The 18,480-nt window shown below is 41.0% G+C and overlaps 2 protein-coding genes across 2 annotated transcripts; one reads left to right on the top strand and one right to left on the bottom strand.

Moving 5' to 3' along the window:
* Nucleotides 1-66: 66 nt before the first annotated feature.
* LOC129171461 (enoyl-CoA delta isomerase 1, mitochondrial-like) lies at nucleotides 67-8,005 on the bottom strand. The gene is made up of 7 exons (XM_054760135.1): nucleotides 7,871-8,005; nucleotides 7,495-7,617; nucleotides 5,169-5,296; nucleotides 4,616-4,762; nucleotides 4,408-4,529; nucleotides 4,104-4,282; nucleotides 67-3,059 (listed from the first exon to the last, which is right to left on the bottom strand). Exons 1-7 carry the CDS (start codon nucleotides 7,911-7,913, stop codon nucleotides 2,893-2,895), a joined length of 909 nt encoding a protein of 302 aa, XP_054616110.1. The 5' UTR covers nucleotides 7,914-8,005; the 3' UTR covers nucleotides 67-2,892.
* A 2,223-nt stretch (nucleotides 8,006-10,228) lies between these two features.
* LOC129171451 (growth hormone secretagogue receptor type 1-like) lies at nucleotides 10,229-15,582 on the top strand. Its single transcript, XM_054760121.1, has 6 exons — nucleotides 10,229-10,364; nucleotides 10,448-10,623; nucleotides 11,644-12,421; nucleotides 13,445-13,534; nucleotides 14,054-14,166; nucleotides 15,577-15,582. Exons 1-6 carry the CDS (start codon nucleotides 10,229-10,231, stop codon nucleotides 15,580-15,582), a joined length of 1,299 nt encoding a protein of 432 aa, XP_054616096.1.
* The last annotated feature ends 2,898 nt before the right edge of the window (nucleotides 15,583-18,480 follow it).

Raw genomic sequence — 18,480 nt, 5'->3', positions numbered from 1 at the left:
GTCCCAGCAGTTGTCTTGCAGGCCTTTCAAGCTTTTGAAAATATTGCCCCAGACTAGTATGGAAGGATATGCTCTTCTCCTCCCAGATCTCCTTGGAACGGTGCACAGAATCCATGACCCCCTCTAGCATTCATTATCATTTCAGTACTCTCACAATATAGGTCAAGGGTGTCCATGCACCTCTGCACATACAGTATATTGACCTACACTGGATTGTGTTTTTAGCATTCTTAATGTGGAAAATGTATCAAAGCATAGAGGATCTTTGACCAGCATTTCTGCAGTAGATTCAGCAAAGCACTCCTGTTATATAAAAATATTTGACTGGCACTTTTGTATGACACTCGTCCCATCACGGTTCAAACATCGCCCCTCACTCTATCGTGATTTTTGATCACCGTTTCATGGTTGATTACGGCCTATTATTAGTCCAGAAAATGCACATTTAAGCAAATGTTACATATTTTTGGCCTAAATTAATATCACATAACATAATAATAATAATAGTCATCATCATCATTACACGGACTCCAACTAAAACTGAACTCTGAATCGCTGACGTCACTCCCTGTCCACACATACAGAAGACATTTATTAAAACATTATTTTTTATTTATGTTTTAAATGGCTTATTTTCTCTGATTATATCTGCTATATTTGGCATTACAAGTGTAAAGGTAAGTAAAGGGATGTTATTGCTTGTCTAGAGGGCTCTAATAATGGTAACAGGTCTTCTATGCTCTTACTACGAAAATATTCCTTTCATTCATATGGAATCCAATGAATTACCGTACGCCCCTAAAAATCGCATGCACCTGTCATATACAAGATCTTTGACTTGCGTTAATAATATACTAGTAGTGCTTCATGCATCAGTGAAAAAAAAAAGTCCAATAACTGTAGGCAGGGTTGACAGAATCCAAGAGGTTTTATTCCAAAAACCTTATCCCGCCAAGTTACATTTTTTTTTTTAGAGGTGAACATCGCTTTTTAAACCTTTTGAAATGGGCATGGAGCCACTTAAGTTAGGGTGTGCTCTTCTTCTGCTATTTTGATTAGTCTAATTACACTGATGGCCGCACGGTGGCTGAGTGCATGTTGGCCACACAGTCTGGAGATCGGGACGATCTGGGTTCGAATTTCCGCTTGGGCATTTCTGTGTGGAGTTTGCATGTTCTCCCCGTGTGTGCGTGGGTTTTCTCCGGGTACTCCGGTTTCCTCCCACATTCCAAAAACATGCATGATAGGACTCTAAATTGTCCATATGTATGAATGTGAGTGTGAATGGTTGTTTGTCTATATGTGCCCTGCCATTGGCTGCTGACCAGTCCAGGGTGTACCCCGCCTCTCGCCCAAAGTCAGCTGGGATAGGCTCCAGCATACCCCCGCGACCCTAATTAGGATAAGAGGCATAGAAAAAGAATGGATGGAATTACACTGATGTCACATTAATATCAGTTTCAATGCAAACCCATCTGTTTCCATAACTGATTGAGTCATCATATTATTTATATACAGTGGATCCCCGCACATTCGGAATACAATCTAATAATTGCAACAATAATTGCAGAGCCGAAATTAGAGGAGACTGTCAAAATCAGGCTACCAGGGTGAGCCATGCGTCAAAAATTACCATTTTATAGGCACCTCGATGACAGTAGACGCCCCTACAACGTAAATAATCCGTTCCGAGAACCTTTATGTTATAGGGATTTTATGTTACACGAAGCGTAAAATACATGTAAATAGCCTAATCCGTTCCAAGATCTTCCCAAACTCACCCCTTTGGCACTTCAAAATATTCAAAGTCCACCAAATATGGTGGGAAAATATAAGAAAACATTAGCATAAACACAGTACAGTAACATTCCAATATAAAATAAGGTAACAAATAAGATGACTGTAAATGAATAAAACTGAAAAACAAAAACAATCCTACCGTTCACGAGATGTCTTGATCAGGAGTGCAAGTGGAGGCAGGAAGGAGGAGGAGGACCAGCCTGAGTCGAAACGCGACTCAAAGAGTCAGCTGGTCTCACAGACAAACGCACACGCACTACACAATAATGCTGTGTGCAAAATTTTAATTTGTAACTTAACTTAATTGTTTAAGTTAGTTACAGGGGGACTACGAAGACGAAGGAGTTTGAAGGGACAAGCCTGTCTCTCACACAAACTCCCGTACGTGCTGTATAACTCAGCCAATGAGATAAAGCGTAGGCGGTGCCCCAATAATCAGACAATGAGATGAGAGCGTAGGTGGTGCCCCGAAAATCAGCCAATGCGAGGTACTACTGTACTTGCTTTTTTTCGCCATTTGCTGATGGTCCCGGAAAGTAACCCCTATGAAAAGCAGGGCTTTACTGTATTTGTGTATTTTAAAACATGACGTTAAAACACCAAAGAGTTCTCTCATGTTTATCAGGTTTTATTTTTCAGCTTGTGATAATTGTTTGGATCAGTAAAACGATTGTTGTTTCTCCTGGTACCAGAGTGGCATTAAATACATCATGGCTGTAAGGGAATAACACAACAACTGATGATGAAATTACCGTACAGTCCAAGAACAAGTTCGACAACGTTATATAAATCAAAAAGTACCAAGCTTACCGTTACTGGTGGGCGAGGCACTTTAATGGTGAGGCTCTGGTAATTACGTTACAAAAAGTTGCAAGTCACTTTGTGTGAGCTGAACTAGCTTAGTTACCTTCATGCTGGGGGGGCACATACCACTATGTTAGGGATGTTTTGAACAGACCTTCAATATACTGATATGGCCCCTTGCAGCAACACAAATAAATCATATCACACACACACACAACTATAGTGCACATAAGCCACTGGCTAATGAAAATGACATTACTCATTACTTAATTTGCTCCCCCGTTCTCACTAAGCCTTCCTCTTTTTGAGCATCTCAAGATACACACGGAGCGACTTCTGGATGGAGTCTTTGGTGATGAAACCCACAAAGTTTTGGATGTCAGCCTCTCGTTTGGCCGTGAGCTTGTCAATGATCTGCTTCCTCATCATGGACTTGGTGATCTGTCTGGCGTGGTCTGGAAAGCATTTCAAGCAATCACTTACTCCAAGACTGAGGTTCAACCTGACTATGTGACCTACTGGCTAGGGCTGCACAAAAAAATGGAAAAAAATATTAACATCACTCGATCTAATTTCTAAAAGATGACAATTTATTTTTTTTTTTTTAGAATTTTACGTGAGGAACTGCATGACAAACACTGCCATCGTACTCACACTGTGGTCCTTTCCTCACCCTTCCCATCCCCCAGCAAAACTTGCGAGCCAGGGTGAGTTGTCTCCACTGCCCTGGTTTTACCTGCTGCCTGATAGCCTCGTTGGCTATCATTCATTAGCTCAGGAGGAGCGATTGCATTAATTCATCAGCTAGTGTTTTCAGACTTTCTGTTCATTTCTATCAAGACCGTCCCCCGTCAACTGTCCTTCCGGTACAACTTTTGATTATTAATATTTCATAATAAAACCTTTGTTTGTTTAAACTGAAGCACATAGCCTTCCTTGCATTCATGAAAAAATTGTCCCAAGAATCATGATCGCAAAAAATGGCGATTCAAATTGTTTACATTTGGATGCATTTAACAATTACAAAATGTTTGATTTCAAAATATAAGCCCCCTTTAAACAGTCTGGTCAACCTGGGATATTTCTGCCTTTTTTCCAGGTCAGTGTTTTCTATTAAGGGCACAGACAGGGGACAAGTAATGGGGGGACTTTCAGGGTAAGGCCTGTTTGTACAAATTACATTTTTATAGTGACAACCACTAAAATGTTGATCTCTGTTGTAATTTGTTTTCCGCACACTATTTATTTACAGGCACTCTCTTTTTGTGTCATCTCATTGCTCTTTTTGCAGTGTTTCCCATACATTCATTTGTGGAGGCCTGCCACAAATAAATTTTACGCTACCTGCAGAAGAAATCAGTGTTGCCAACTAATCAACTTTGTCGCTATATTTAGCGAGTATTAAGACCCCTCTAGATCGTGTTTATAAAAAGGCAACTAGCAACAAATCTAGCAACTTTGTCTGGTCTTATTTGATACTTTTGGAGACTCTGACATACCTGGAATGGCCAACCACTTGGCCATAGCCTGCTCGGCAGTGGTCATGAGCTTATCCTCTGGTACTATCTGGTCCACTAATCCTGTCTTCAGAGCCTCATTCGGGTTGTAGAGCAGCCCCAGAGCCAGAGCCATCTCAGTGGTCCGGTGGCCCACTGTATTACTCATGGTTTCCTTAAACCTGCCAGCAACACATGGTGCAGTTTATGTACTGGACCAGTGAAAAGTGTGGCCACACCGCATTCAATACCATTCAATAGAGTGGCCACAACCACATTTTTCACCAACTTGATAGTAAATTTTTACCAAAAAGGTGCAACTATGCCGAGCTGAGTCTCATTAAGGCCGATGGTGTAGCGTGGGTTGTCTGCCATAATTCTATAATCACATGATAGCGCCATCAGACAGCCGCCAGCAGGACTGGAGCCCTGTAGAAGAAGGAAAAAAATAACCAACTTGGCTTTTTGCTCCAATCAAGGTCTTTGTGTTTGGTTGCCGTGATAAATTTACATACGTTGACTGCAGCTATCGTGACCATGTTGGAGCTGTAAAGTTTTAGCCACATCTCCTGGACAGCTTTCCAGAACTCTCCACAGCGCTCTGGACTCGTCCCATACATCTCCATGATGTCCAGTCCGGCTGAGAACACTTTGGGCAAACTCTGGATACAAACAACACATGCAGTATACAGAATTTACAGCTATGGTCAGAATTTAACATAGACTCATCGTGGGCATGAATGCAATATTACCGTAATTTCCGGTGTATAAGCCACTACTTTTTTCTTAAACTTTGAACCCTGCGGCTTTTACAGCTGTGCGGCTAATTTATGTCTTATCTTGTTTAAATAATGAGCCGCTCGCGAGTCAGTGAGGAATCAATAGCACTTTCTTTGGCAGGAGCCAATCACGAGCTATAAGTGCACTCACAAGCTTGTCAACCCATTGAACGACAGTGGAGGCCAGTATATATACCAACAATAACATATACAAAACTAGCTTCAACTTTCTAAGTTCATTAGGAAAGGTGGAGGATATGCTGAGGAACATATAATGAGTTGGAGTTACCGAGGTGATGATGAGGCCGCGGCAGCTCTTGTCCATTTCTAGCTTCTCTAAGCTGATGCAAAACTCTGTGAGGAAATCCAAACTGAGGCTGTTGACTGGTGGACTCTTCATACGCATCACGGCCACGCCTACAGACAGATATGGCATACACACTCATCACAACAAGAGAATTGGCATGTCGATGAAATACATGGTTAGGGGCCTACACTTGAATCCCGCTGTTTTAATTCTTCTACCCATTATCCTGTTTTGAGTTACAGGGAGCTGGAGCCTATCCCAGCTGACTTTGGGCAAAAGGCGAAACACACCCTAGCCAAATCCCAAACTGGTTGCAAGAAACCCAGCTAAGTGAACCACTACACACTGTCAGTGACACAGCAAAACATCCATTTTGCACTTCTGAATATTAGCATATTGTGTAGAACCATCTTGTTCTATAATACATACTCAACCATGGAAGCAGTTGAAGCCCTCTGAGAAGAAAATATGCAAACAATATGCTAATAGTGCTAACATACTGGATCAATACGGTGCAGGGTGGGGGGTGAGGGAGGGGGTAGTGGTGAACTGTCAGGGCGTGCATGAGAGGCAGGCACCACTTTCAATGTTCGTGCAAACCTGCCAACATGTACAAATTTATCATACTCAGCACGCAATTGGACTCTTGAATACGCTTGTATGACTCACAGCTCTCCATTTTGTTGCATTTCCCTGGTTTCAGTTATGATTTCAGTCCATACAGTACAAATAAATAAATAGATATTACCAGTTTCTTAGTAGTATTTCAAATCGAGTGTATTTAAGTCGGTATTTAAAATCGGCGTGAAAACATTTCCGTCCCCTGGGAGGGCACGACAGAAAATAATTGAGAACCGCTGGTATAGTGACATATTCGACGCACAATGATGTCTACATGTGCAAGTGCACACTTACATGGAGCCCAGGAAATATCGTGAATGTGTAGAGTGAGGTTTTCCCAAAATTCTCCACACTGGCCGCAGTTTTGCATCATGGGCAGTTATGAAAATTAGATGATGACATCATATATACTGATTATTGACCCTCTCTGACACAATGACGCTGGAATGCTGTTTGTGCATTTCAATATATATCCATCCATTTTCTATGCCGCTTATCCTAATTAGGGTCGCAGGTGTATGCTGGAGCCTTTCCAAGCTGACTTCGGGCAAGAGGCGGGGTACACCCTGGACTGGTCATTTCAATTTCAATATATATGGTGTATAATAAATGTTTCTGCAAACATTAACTTAGCAACCGCTGAGGAACAGAAAAGGACGCGCGCTGTGCGAGTACACTCACAGCGCACTAAGCTGAGAGGAAAAGCTTGTGGCAGTTCAACTGATGAATAATATTTACTTTAGGTTATTTGTTTTTCATGATGACTCCCCTGACCAGTGTTGCCAACTCGGTGACTTTGTCACTAAAACTGGTGACATTCCAAACCCCCCTGGTGACAAAAGCGGCAAATCTAGCAACTTTTTCTGGCGTCTTTGGGAGTTTTCTGATAAAAAAGTGAAAGCACGTATTCTGCAGTTTCTGTTCTCATTGCTGAGAGGTCCGCCCTGCCCCAAAGCAGTCACAAGCCGATGGGGCACAGTCAGCTACCTTGGCACACTGAGAGCATAGTGGAGCTCTACGCATCCATGAATCAAGCATGCACGAGGTGGATGTCGTGCTGTTTTCAATTACTTACCACTCCTTACACTCAAGTCTCATTCGGAATCGGTCACCTACCTGTCAGTGTGTTAGAATGTGTGATGGGAGAACATTGTGTGATAAATTAAACAAGTAGTCCTAACGACAAGATAAAAGGCGGAGGCTGGAGGCGATGTAATTATGATTTATGTAATTATAAGTGGCGCTGGCCGAGATAAAATATTAAAATTCTTTGTATTTTGATGAAGTGATGACAATTTTAAATGAGCAAACCAAGAATCATGTTTTTTTTGTAATTCTAAACGTAATTAAGGTGTTTTAACTCACTTTTTTGTCTCTCCTACGAGGTTATGCTTTTTTCCTACAGCATCTGTTACATCATATGCAAATAATATGCAAATTAGCCGACGCCGTCATCTAGCGACTTCTAGGACAGTCAATAGCTACTTTTCTTCCTGAGGCGTTGGCAACAGTGCCCGACTGTACGTCATTGGAACAGTACCAACCAAAACCAGATTTGTAATACAGTACAGGTCTTTCCTGATGTTGAGCAGATTATGCAGTCCAATGTTATAGCTGGTGACTGCATACTTTCATTGGGGTAATGAGAGTTAAGTAAAATATTGACATTGGCGCTTACAACACTCACCTGTGCTCTGGTCGAAATCCACTGTCATTTTGGGTGATGTGGAGTTGCTCCTCTGCTGTGCGACAAACACAGAAGATGCACAAACTCTGCCATGACTGCAGGAGGACAACTGAGAGAGGAGACCTGGACACAGATAACTCAAATTGAATTCACAGTGAAAGGGGATCTAGTTAAAAGTGATAGAACATGTCAGCTTGAGTTTAGTGCAAACAATGTTTAAATAGGTAGTAAAGTAGGACAAGACCGACCATGACCCTTGCTCCAGATAGCCACGCTAGCTCGTTAGCCGACTTTTATGGTCAAGAGCAGGCGAACGTTAAGGATTTTAAAATAAGACGTTCGCTCAATATGTTAAAACAGCATAGACACGACATACCTGGTAAAGCAGGCTTCTTTCTCAAAGCTGCTCTCAAAGCCATTTTGTTGTTCGCGGCTGAGTGTAGAAAAAAATATATATCACACTTCCCGGAACAACAGCGCTTGGAAATGACAGTGGCCAGTGTCGGTAATTACAACATCCGGGTTCACGCGTGCGATATTTGTCAGATTTATCAATTATAAAAATTACTTCTGAATTGTAAAACCTGCATAGTTAAAATGTGACATGAGCAATATATCAAAAAGATTAATTTCAGAAGCATTTTATTTGTGTTTTCTAATTAAATTTTCCCATCTAAGTCAGGAGTGTCCAAAGTGTGGTCCCAGAGACAATTTTCGTCTCGCACCTCGTTTATATTCGCCCTTGGCAATATGGTTAAAATAAAATTCATTTAAATGACATATATTATTCTTAACATATGCCGAGGGTGAATAACACATAATGCAATATCTGTAGTATCTAATAAAATTAATAACATTTTCACATATTATTAGATATTACACTAATTTGCTTTGTCGCCTATACCACAGCGCTAATGTGGCTGTTTTGATCGGATAGCTTAGCTTGTATGGACAAAGAAAAACGCCTAATATCTTATATTTCTCCTTCAGCTTGCACTGCTATCATTCATGATTTTGTATTGAATGTACTTTGATTTATTTGTTGTGCTACATGCATAGCGAATGCCTGTTTTTATTGAAACAAATCATAGCTGCTAATTTAAATCAAGCACTCCCATACAATTGTAAGTAAGGTCACTCCCTGCATTAAATGTTTTAAACAATAAAGATGTTAATAAACTATTTTAGTTTCCTTCCACTGTCAATACTGATGCTGGTTGTCGTTCCGAGTTTATATGCCATTTAACAAAATCTTCCGCAGATTTAAATAACTCCCCACTGCCGAATAAAACACACAGATTTTCTTGTGTGGCTGTAATATGTACAGAGGGGGAAATATTAATTTAATTTAAATATAATTTATAATTATATATATATGTATAAATATAATTTAAGTTGCGTTTACCCCTTTACAAAGATACGAACAGCCAGAATTTGATGATATGTTCATTCTAATAGAGACAGACTGAATGTAAAAAATATTTAGAAAACTGTTAAATAAAAGCTATAAATTAATTTGTATTTCATTGAGTGAAATACTGCCAGTGTTTGATGGTTAATGAGTTCGTACTTGGTGGTGAAAACCTTGTTGGCAAGCAGGTTTCAAATGTTTCTTGCACATCTCAGGAGGGATTGTGGTTCACTCCAAAATGATTGCTGCTTGGTAGGGGATCAAATATGTATTTCACTCAATGGAACACAAACTCATTTCTAACCTTTATTTCATGTTTTTTTTCTCTCTGTTAAAATAAACCTACCTCACATACATTATAAGAGGATCAAATATGTATTTCCCCCGGAAGCATGGTTTGGAGGGAGAAAAGTGAGTTAGTGAGAGGAAGCTCGTATCCTGCAGGTGTCACAGCCAGAGATCAAGTGTGTCTGTGGAGGTACACCACGCACCGCGGCTGCTCCAGACCAGTAAGTATTAGATTTGACATAAGCAGTTTTTATTTGTTTGCAAGCGCAATGTAATGTATATGTACTGTATATGTTTAGTATATACTGTAGCTGTATTGGTACACATGAGATACGTTGTCACATGCTGGAAACCAGATAAGTTATCTTAATTATACCCATGTGAGATGTTATGATTTGTATAAATACAAGATTTAAAAATGTTGGATATGTGTGTGTCTATACGGTATACAGCAGATCCCCACTTTTTGAGGGGTGTGCCGTTCCAGACCAACCAGCGAATGGCAAAAAAACATGAGTAATTGAGATGCGACTCCTCCCAAATCCTCCCGCCGTTATTCGTACGCAACACAATCTGGGTTTAAACCCACTTATTAAATGCATTAAGTGTAAAAAGTATCGGTATTCACCACTAATCAATGATAATCTAAGATGATCGATGAACAGATGGCTGGAATAAGTAGCACTAGTGTTGGAGAAAGTTGTTTTGCCTGCAACTATGGTGAAATGCTTGACGAAAAAACAAAATAGTGGGCTAATGCATATGTGCTGTACATTTGACCTGTATTATGACATATTTATAAATTATTACAGACCTAGGGTGAATAAGATGTGTTTTCTGCTGAAAAACAGCCTATTTTTGGAGGAAAAAGATACAATTACACCATTTTGCTGCATGTTGATTTATCTGCTGTTGTGACTAAAAACCACCTCTCCACCCTGACGATACACTGATTTGACTGTGATTAAGCGTAATATAGGAAATCCATCAGCATGTATCCTGCTGCTTTCTCTGCTGTTGCTTTTCTGTGAAATAATGGATCGACTGGAGCTGCAAGACATGAGCAGTGTCTGTGAAGATGAGAACTGTGGTCTAACGTCCAGTTTTCCAGAGGACTGCCCGAACCAAGACTGTGACTGGGAGGAACCAATGTTTGGATTGACAGAGTTAGGTTTGTACCAGTCAAACAGACAAATGATGTGACCAGTTTTGAAGTAAAGCTGTGATGTAACATGCCATTGTTTTCATTTCCAGTGTGTGTGACAGTCATTTACATTCCTGTGATGCTTTTCGGTCTCCTGGGAAATGTCCTAACAATTCTGGTAGTTTGGCTGCGTCCGCGCATGAGAAGTTCCACTTACTTGTACCTGAGTAGCATGGCTGTCAGTGATCTGATGATACTACTTCTCCTACCTTTGGATCTCTATAAGGTACAAACACAAAACACGTAGACCAGCTCCCCTACAGTGCAGACATATTGGAAAGACTATAGTTTCACTGACTCAAGGGTACTCGATGAAGACTCAAGTTTCACTCACTCACAAACGCTCAACAAAGACCAGAGTTTCATTAATTCCCGATTGCTTGAAGAAAAATCGAGTTCCACTGATTCACGGGTCTTCGACTAAGATTCAAGATAGAGTTTCAGTGACTCCCGGGTACTCCACGGAGACTCACGTTTCACTCACTTGCAGGTACTTGACAAAGACTCAAGTTTTCAGACCCAAGGGTGCTCGGCGAAGGCTTGCATTTGGCTGACTCATGACTGCTCAATGAATACTAGAGTTTCACTGACTCACGGGTACTTGAAGAAAACTGGAGTTTCACTGGCTCATGAATGCGCTTGTGCTAGTTTTAGTTTGTGAATCAGTTCAATAAGTGACTCAAGTCAGCAAAAGAAATCGAGTTTCCCATCACTAATATACAAACAGTTATATACTGTAATAATAAACATTTTTGTTTCATAACTCACATGCATACAAGCTAAAGCAGACATTTATTATTATTATACGTTAAACACCAGAAATGTCAACAACATATTCCCTATGGTCCCTTATTATCTGTGCATATGGTGACGGAACTTTGTGGTCCAATCAGGGGCCAGAGGGTGTGGCCACCTTTCTTTGGTCCCATGGTGGGTTATTTAGTAGTCGCAATCAAAAAAGTACACAGACAGTGAGTCAGCAACACGTAGGGTGCTTTGTTTGGGCATTCAATTCCACCGAATGATACAGGGCAAACGAACTAGTTGGTTACGCTCTGTTTTTTGATAGACACTGGACAAAAATCGAGGCAAAATTTGGGCTAAAATGTTTATCAAAAACCGAATCATACAAAAACTGGGGCGCTCCAAAACAGAGGTTAGACAGTATTTTATATCTGGAATTATACTATGGTGAAAATACATAGTGTACAAGACAAGTACTAATATGTGTCTCTGGCTCTCTCAGCTATGGAGGCCTCGACCCTGGCCCTTCGGAGAGCTCGCCTGTAAGATGACCATGTTTCTCTCTGAGTGCTGCACCTTCTGCACCATCCTCCACATCACCTTCCTCTCTTTGGAGAGGTATGTGGCTGTCCGCTGGCCAATCACGGCCAAGACACTGATAACACGCCGCAGAACCAGAGCTGTCATTGGCTGCCTGTGGCTGGGCGCGGCGCTGAGTGCAGCACCCGTGTTGGTGATGGTTGGAGTCGAGGAAGTTGGGGAGGAAGATCTCAGGGTCAGTGGATGGAGGGAGAACGGAAGGTGGATGGGCGAGGATGGCAGTCACATGACTTCACTTGATGGCGAATTAGATGCTCAGACGGGGGAAGAAAAGGAGAGACACCGTGAAGGAGCTGGACAATGGAATTGGTTGGAAGATGGCGAAATGGGTGGAATAGGTGAGAAAATGAAACAACGCGCAGTTGCAATTAAAAACGAACAACACGTCGAGGAAGATGATGGCGAGCAGGAAAACCTTTTGAAAAGAGATGAAGGAGAAGGATGGGAGTCAAACGTTGGTGAGAAACACAAGCGGGAGATTGATAGGAGGGAGTGCCGCTGCACAGACTATGCCATTTCCTCTGGCCTCCTCTCCGCCATGATGATTCTGTCCAACCTGTACTTCCTGGTTCCAGTCTGCATCCTCGTACTGGTCTACGGTCTGATTGGAAGGATCCTCTGGCTGCGCCCTCAGAGCAGCCGCAGAGAGCAAAGTCACAGACACACCGTCAAAATGCTCGGTGAGGAGAAAACCACACACTTGCTAAATACGTCGATGTTACTACGTACAAGTTTTACTACTATACAGTGGAAAATTCACAGACCTTTTGTCATAAAAAGAATTTTGAAATGAAACAATAACAACATCTTCTTACTTTTGCCCCTGCAGTTGTCTTGCAGGCCTTTCTGCCTTTTTAAAATATTGTCCCAGGCGAGTCAGGAAGGATACCCTTCCTGAAGCATACAGCGCACAGAATCCATGACCCCCTCTAGCATTCAGGCAGCGCTTTATTTGACAGGAGCCAATCATGAGCTATGTAAAAACTCACAGCAAGCTTGTCAACACAGTGGAAATCGCAGGAGGTCGTTATAACTCCTTATAACAGTCTGACTCACGGTGTCATCTTACAAAGAACGCTAAAATCATCACACAGCAACTTAACACTCAAAAAGTAGCTAGGAAATATACAGTAAAAGTACCAATACAAGTTGAAAACAAAAGCAACTATTTTAACGTTTTCCCATAATGCATTTCGCTCGAGAAAAAAGCATTTCATTGAAGGAGAAGCGGCATAGAAAATTGATGGATGGATGGATGGAAGGATGGCTGCCAAGGCGCTGCAATACTGCCTCTCTCCACCAGCCAGAGTAGGATAGAGGGAGGCTGACATCATTGCAGCGCCCTGGCAGGCGCTAAGTCTTGTCACACTGGTTTTATTTTATTTAAAAAATTCAAAATACATGCATTTGACATACATTGTCAAAATGATTTTATTTGGTAAACACTAAACAGTGCATTTCCAACAGATAACTTTGGACTTGGCTTGACCTATCTTGTCTTGACTTGAGACTTGACTTGGGGTGCACGTCTTTACTGGAGACTTGACTCGAGACTTGAGATTAAAGACTTGGGACTTACTTGAGACTTGCAAAATACTGACTTTCTCCCACCTCTGGTATTTTATGCTTGATAGCAGTAGTGATTTTTTGCTAAAGCATACATTTTTATCTTGCACCGTCTTCTTCCCTCAATGTCTCCTCAGGAGTGATTGTCTTGGCGTTCGTCCTGTGCTGGCTGCCTTTCCACGTTGGTCGAACTATATTCTTTTTCTCTCTGGGAACCGGTACGGACAAGCAGGACTCGTACTTTGTCAACACGGACGAAGCGATCAGCCACGGATGCAAAGTTACCACGCCTGTTAGCTCAGACCTGCGCCTGAATACCTCTGGAAACGCCTCCGAAAATGAAACACCCTCTGATACTATGTGTGTGAAGCCCACATTTAAAGCACACGCACACATCGACGCAGAAACACACGTCAACTTGAGCATGCCCACGAGCACGGAGACACAATTACATTACCATGTTATGTCACCCACCGGAAGCAGTGAAGCACTCGCACACACGATATCACCAAAGGATTCCGCACTTGCACAACAGCTCATGCGTGGATATAAGACGAGCAACAAAAGAGCAGGCAACAAAATGCACAACACGACACGCCATGGATCACACAAACTTTTTAGCTACCACACCGACACAACAAGCATCGGTGTTGATTTGCAATGTAAGCACACACACGATCGCACAACTCCCGAGGGCAATGACACACGCTTCAACGACGACACACACGCTGGCACACATTTGTATTTTCTGTACTATCTGTCGCAGTATTTTAACCTGGGTTCGTCCGTGCTCTTCTACCTCAGCGCTGCGATCAACCCGTTACTGTACAACGTGATGTCAGCCAGGTACAGACACGCTGTACACAGCCTCATGCACACACACTCGTACGCACATGCCCAACGCTTGTGCACACTCGAGACACACCAAACAGCGACAAATTTGTGAGAAGGAATTTTACTTGATTGTCCAGTGTCAGGAATTTCAAAGCCATATGGCCACTTGATGGCGGTGTTGGCTTACCTTCCCCACCTTTCTCCCTCTGCAACCAAATACAGCGTTCCCTCGTTCCATCGCCATTCACCTTTCGTGAATTTGCTGTTTCGTAGTGCTTTTTTTTTAAATTACAGAATAGGACCGCTGTTCCAGGACGAGCCTGGCCCTTTAAGAAGAATTGCATTGTGGGAAGTTGAGTGTCTCTCTCTTCCCTCTCTCGTCTGGCTGCGCCGCCCATTGTTTTCTGCATCCTGATTGGCTGTAGACCATTGTCAATCAATCTCCTTCGTGGCGTCCTGCCGTGTTTCTTGTGTCATTGCTAGCTTGCTTGTTTGCTAGCTTGAATGAAATGAAATCTCTGGTTTGAAGGAGGAGGACTGCAACAGGAGTGAAATACACGTGAGTGACTTGATCATTTCTCGTGTCCAACCCGTAGGTTGATCATTAAAATTCAAATGGAGGTTTGAACTTTTTGGAGTGTTTAAACGAGAGACAAATGCAAGAAAATGTTATTGCCTGTCTGAGAAAAGTGTATAAAGTGAGGGGTTTTAGAGCCTTAAAACATATATAGTAGTTGGCTACTTCGCTGATTTCACTTACTGCGGGCTATTTTGGGAGCCTATCCCCCGCGATAAACGAGGGAACACTGTATTTGGTTGCAGAGGGGGAAAGGAGGAGGAGATAGTCTGACTTTCAAAGAGAAGACGACAACGAGCCCTAAATTCAAAGAGAAAGCCACAGAACTGTACACTCGAAGTTAGCTTCTAATAGCTAATAGCTTCTAATGCTTTGATTGATTGGTAACAAGCTCTTTTTTCCACCAGAAGGAAGGTGGTGTCATGTTTCATTCCCTGTTTACCTTTCCTTTGAAAGCTATTACGTATGAGAAATAATGCGCCAAATGTTATACCTCATAAGTCTGGTTTTATTTGACCGATCTACACCATTTAAAGACTCGTACGTAGTGTCAAGTCGAAGCAAAACGGAAGTGTCTGTGTGGACGCCTCATCATACTGTGCCAGCATAGACCGTGGATACAAGGTCATGGACTCCAGAGAGTTAACACATTTTACAATTTTCAACAGTGAAAGTTGGACTCCACAGCAGCAGAGGGACCCCATGAGCAAAATCAACAACAAAGGGAAAAAAAACCCCAACAAAAAACTCAGACATTAACACTTTAAACAGGAGTTCTTCCCAATACAGTCGTCCCCCGCCACTTTGAATTTCACAGCTTTACTCTATCACAGTTTTTAATTGTGGCTTATATTGCAGGTTTGAACTATCTCACACAGGGCACAATAATCCCTAACGAGCTACTATCACAGCCGTAACCCACGCCATGCTGGAACTCAACTCTGAACCCCCGATGTCACTTCCTGTCCGACACGCACTGAGCTCCCCCCTAGCTAACGCATACATCAACACACACCAGTCTTATTTATGTCTTAAATGGCTTATTGTCTGTTACGTCAACTATATTGGGTAATACAAGTGTAAAGGTGACTATAAGGGTGTTATCTCAAGTCTAGAGGGCTCTAATAATTAAAAAAACACACAAGCTCTTTTTAGAGGGCTAGAGGGCTCTAATAATTAAAAAAACACACATTTTTAAGGTTTTCTATGCTTTAACTGCAAAAATATTTCATTTATAAATAAGGAATCCTACTTTGCAAAAATTCCCTTATCACGGTCGGGTCTGGAACCAATTAACCGCGATAAATGAGGGATTACTGCTTGTAAATATCATTGTGTGTTAATACTTTTAAAAGAGGGCTATGCTTGCAAATGTAAACAAGGCATATACTGTACAACCTGATGTGTCCTGATATGATCTGCTGCCGACAACACACTCTGACGAATGTCTTTATTTAATACTCACTTTTGATATCGCTACCTTGATGGTTATAAATATTTATTTTTTTGACAGCAGGAAGGCCTTCAATGGTTTTCCTGAGGTTTGGAAAACAGAGCCTTAGGCTGGAGGACAATTGATTTGATTGTGTTTGTAATCCAGGCCCTATCTGACATGAGTGGATGTCTTGTTGGATACCAACAATAAAAATTTATACAAGTGAGAAATGTCAGTACTCTGGAGAGGGGGACATTTTTTTTCAGCTTTATTGTGTGCAGTCTGGTGTAATAATAGAATATATCTGTCACGGAGTGACGTGTGTTCGTGGTTGGATCCCAAGGAGCAGACAAAGAGTTTAATGAAGTTCACAAAATACAAAAATAGAAAATGTCCATGAAAAAATGTAAACACAAAAACACCGGGCCTAGCTGCGGGAAACAGGGTAAACGAAATACTAACAAAAAAACACTGCATACACGATTAGCAGGAGAAAAAAGGTCCAAACAGAAAATCACTAACACCAAAAGGGTGATAGGAAAATACAACTAGTAACTAGGTAGCAAAAAATGACAACGCAAGGAAACCACTGCACAAGCAGGAAAACATGAAAAGTACTCTACAACAAGGGAAACGGTATCGAGACACTGGGTAGGCAAGGGAATCAGGTGTACAAAGGAAGACGTTCTGGCAAAGACTGGGAGCTGCTGCAAGGCTTAAGTAGTCGAAAGTTACTTGTCTACAGGTGTACCTGAGCCCCTCCTCTGATGATTAGTTGTGCTGCAAGAGAGTGACCGTTAGATGGCAGCAGAGAGCGGCACACTAACTCATGACAATATCAAGGGGTGAATGAAGAATGCATTTTTTTTTTACATTGTATATAACACACTCTTAGAGAAGCCTACATAACAGAGTTAAAAATGCATTTTATTAGCTATTATTTCTAAATGTGTGCTTTTCGTTTACTATTTGTGTATTTGTCAATTTATCTTAATTTCTTTTTTTGTTGTTTATTATTTATTATTTTATTTTCACTCAAGGGTTTTACTTTACATTACTTCTAGGCTTCCGTAGCTACTCCTTTCTGTTCATCACAGTGCAATAGCAGCGATGAGGGACGCAGGGATGCAGAAGAGAGCAGACAAGGGCTTTTTTTTATTTTTTTAAACGTTCCTGTCTTCTTGAGGTGCAATTAAACCGAGAAAACTGTCCACTGAGTGATCTTCTTTTGCGTCTACACACCGGTTACACCTCCAAACCCGTCACGTATACGATTTCATTCAGTTAAAATTTGGTTCAAATAAAACCTGTGTTGTTTTTTGCTCCTTCATATCGAGAGGAGCCAGCTAATGTGGCTCAGGCATCTAGTCCGGATTAATATTATTATTAATATTATAATATTAAGTCCAGTCATAGGCTCAAGCTCACTCACACGTCACCTGAAGAGGATAAGAAAATATATGAATGAATGAAAGTTCAGGGTGAGAAAAGTGTCAATGGATGTGAGAAGAGGGTGTAATCGGGTGTAATACAAACTTTTCACCACTGATCGGCGCTGTGGTTCGTAGATCTGTTGTACTGTACTATAAGTAAAACAACCACAAAAAGTATTCATACTGCAATAAGTTACAAAGTAGGACAATCTTGGAATCTTATGCCTCCATTACCATTGAGCAAAAAAATATTGACACTATCATAGGCTGATATCACATCCGGTGTCATTTCAAATGGTACTCCTTATCTAATTCTTGGCTATAATGTTGTCTATGTTTGTATGCCAAATAGCAATAGCCCTCCTAATTTCGGAAATAATAATAAAAAAAACATTAAAATAAACATATATGATATAAATATATGTTATTTAATTTTTTTGTAATTTTGTAATTGAAATTTTTGTAAAAATATTTTAAATACATTTTTGATTTAATCTAATGTGCTTAATTTTTAGATGTTTTTTTAAATATATTTAAATATAATGCAAAAATAATATTATATTAATATAAAATCCGATTAAATTGGAGGTAAACTGGATCAGTATAGAGCAATGGTTGTCAAACGTTTTAGGACCACGGACCCCTTTTCATTTTGACACACATTTGACCTAAAATCATACTAAATGTTAAACTCTGAGTAGAGACAATTGTTTGATTTTGTGTGTGTAAAATGTCTGCCGTATAATAAACCCACCTTACAAATTACAATGGAAATATCAAATGTACAATTAAACAACTCTTCGGATCTACACAAAGCGAGAACTTGAGAAGAAATATGCGTTTTCATTTGTTTTCTGCATTCTCTCCTGTCCCGTATAACATCACAGGATGGCG

Source organism: Dunckerocampus dactyliophorus, chromosome 18 (assembly GCF_027744805.1).
Source record: "Dunckerocampus dactyliophorus isolate RoL2022-P2 chromosome 18, RoL_Ddac_1.1, whole genome shotgun sequence".
Lineage (NCBI taxonomy): Eukaryota > Metazoa > Chordata > Actinopteri > Syngnathiformes > Syngnathidae > Dunckerocampus > Dunckerocampus dactyliophorus.
The sequence above is the reverse complement of the archived record's forward strand: the minus strand, read 5'-3'. Positions and strand labels throughout refer to the sequence as shown.

What these genes read in the sequence shown, in the direction of transcription:
- LOC129171461 (XM_054760135.1), bottom strand. Translation starts at nt 7,913, where the DNA reads ATGGCTTTGAGAGCAGCTTTGAGAAAGAAGCCTGCTTTACCAG. An exon ending in AAAGAAGCCTGCTTTACCAG is followed by an intron (nt 7,618 to 7,870) that starts GTATGTCGTGTC and finishes ATCTGTGTCCAG; the next exon opens with GTCTCCTCTCTCAGTTGTCC. An exon ending in TCACGATAGCTGCAGTCAAC is followed by an intron (nt 4,530 to 4,615) that starts GTATGTAAATTT and finishes CTTCTTCTACAG; the next exon opens with GGCTCCAGTCCTGCTGGCGG.
- LOC129171451 (XM_054760121.1), top strand. Translation starts at nt 10,229, where the DNA reads ATGGATCGACTGGAGCTGCAAGACATGAGCAGTGTCTGTGAAGATGAG. An exon ending in GTTTGGATTGACAGAGTTAG is followed by an intron (nt 10,365 to 10,447) that starts GTTTGTACCAGT and finishes TTTCATTTCCAG; the next exon opens with TGTGTGTGACAGTCATTTAC. An exon ending in TACCTTTGGATCTCTATAAG is followed by an intron (nt 10,624 to 11,643) that starts GTACAAACACAA and finishes TGGCTCTCTCAG; the next exon opens with CTATGGAGGCCTCGACCCTG.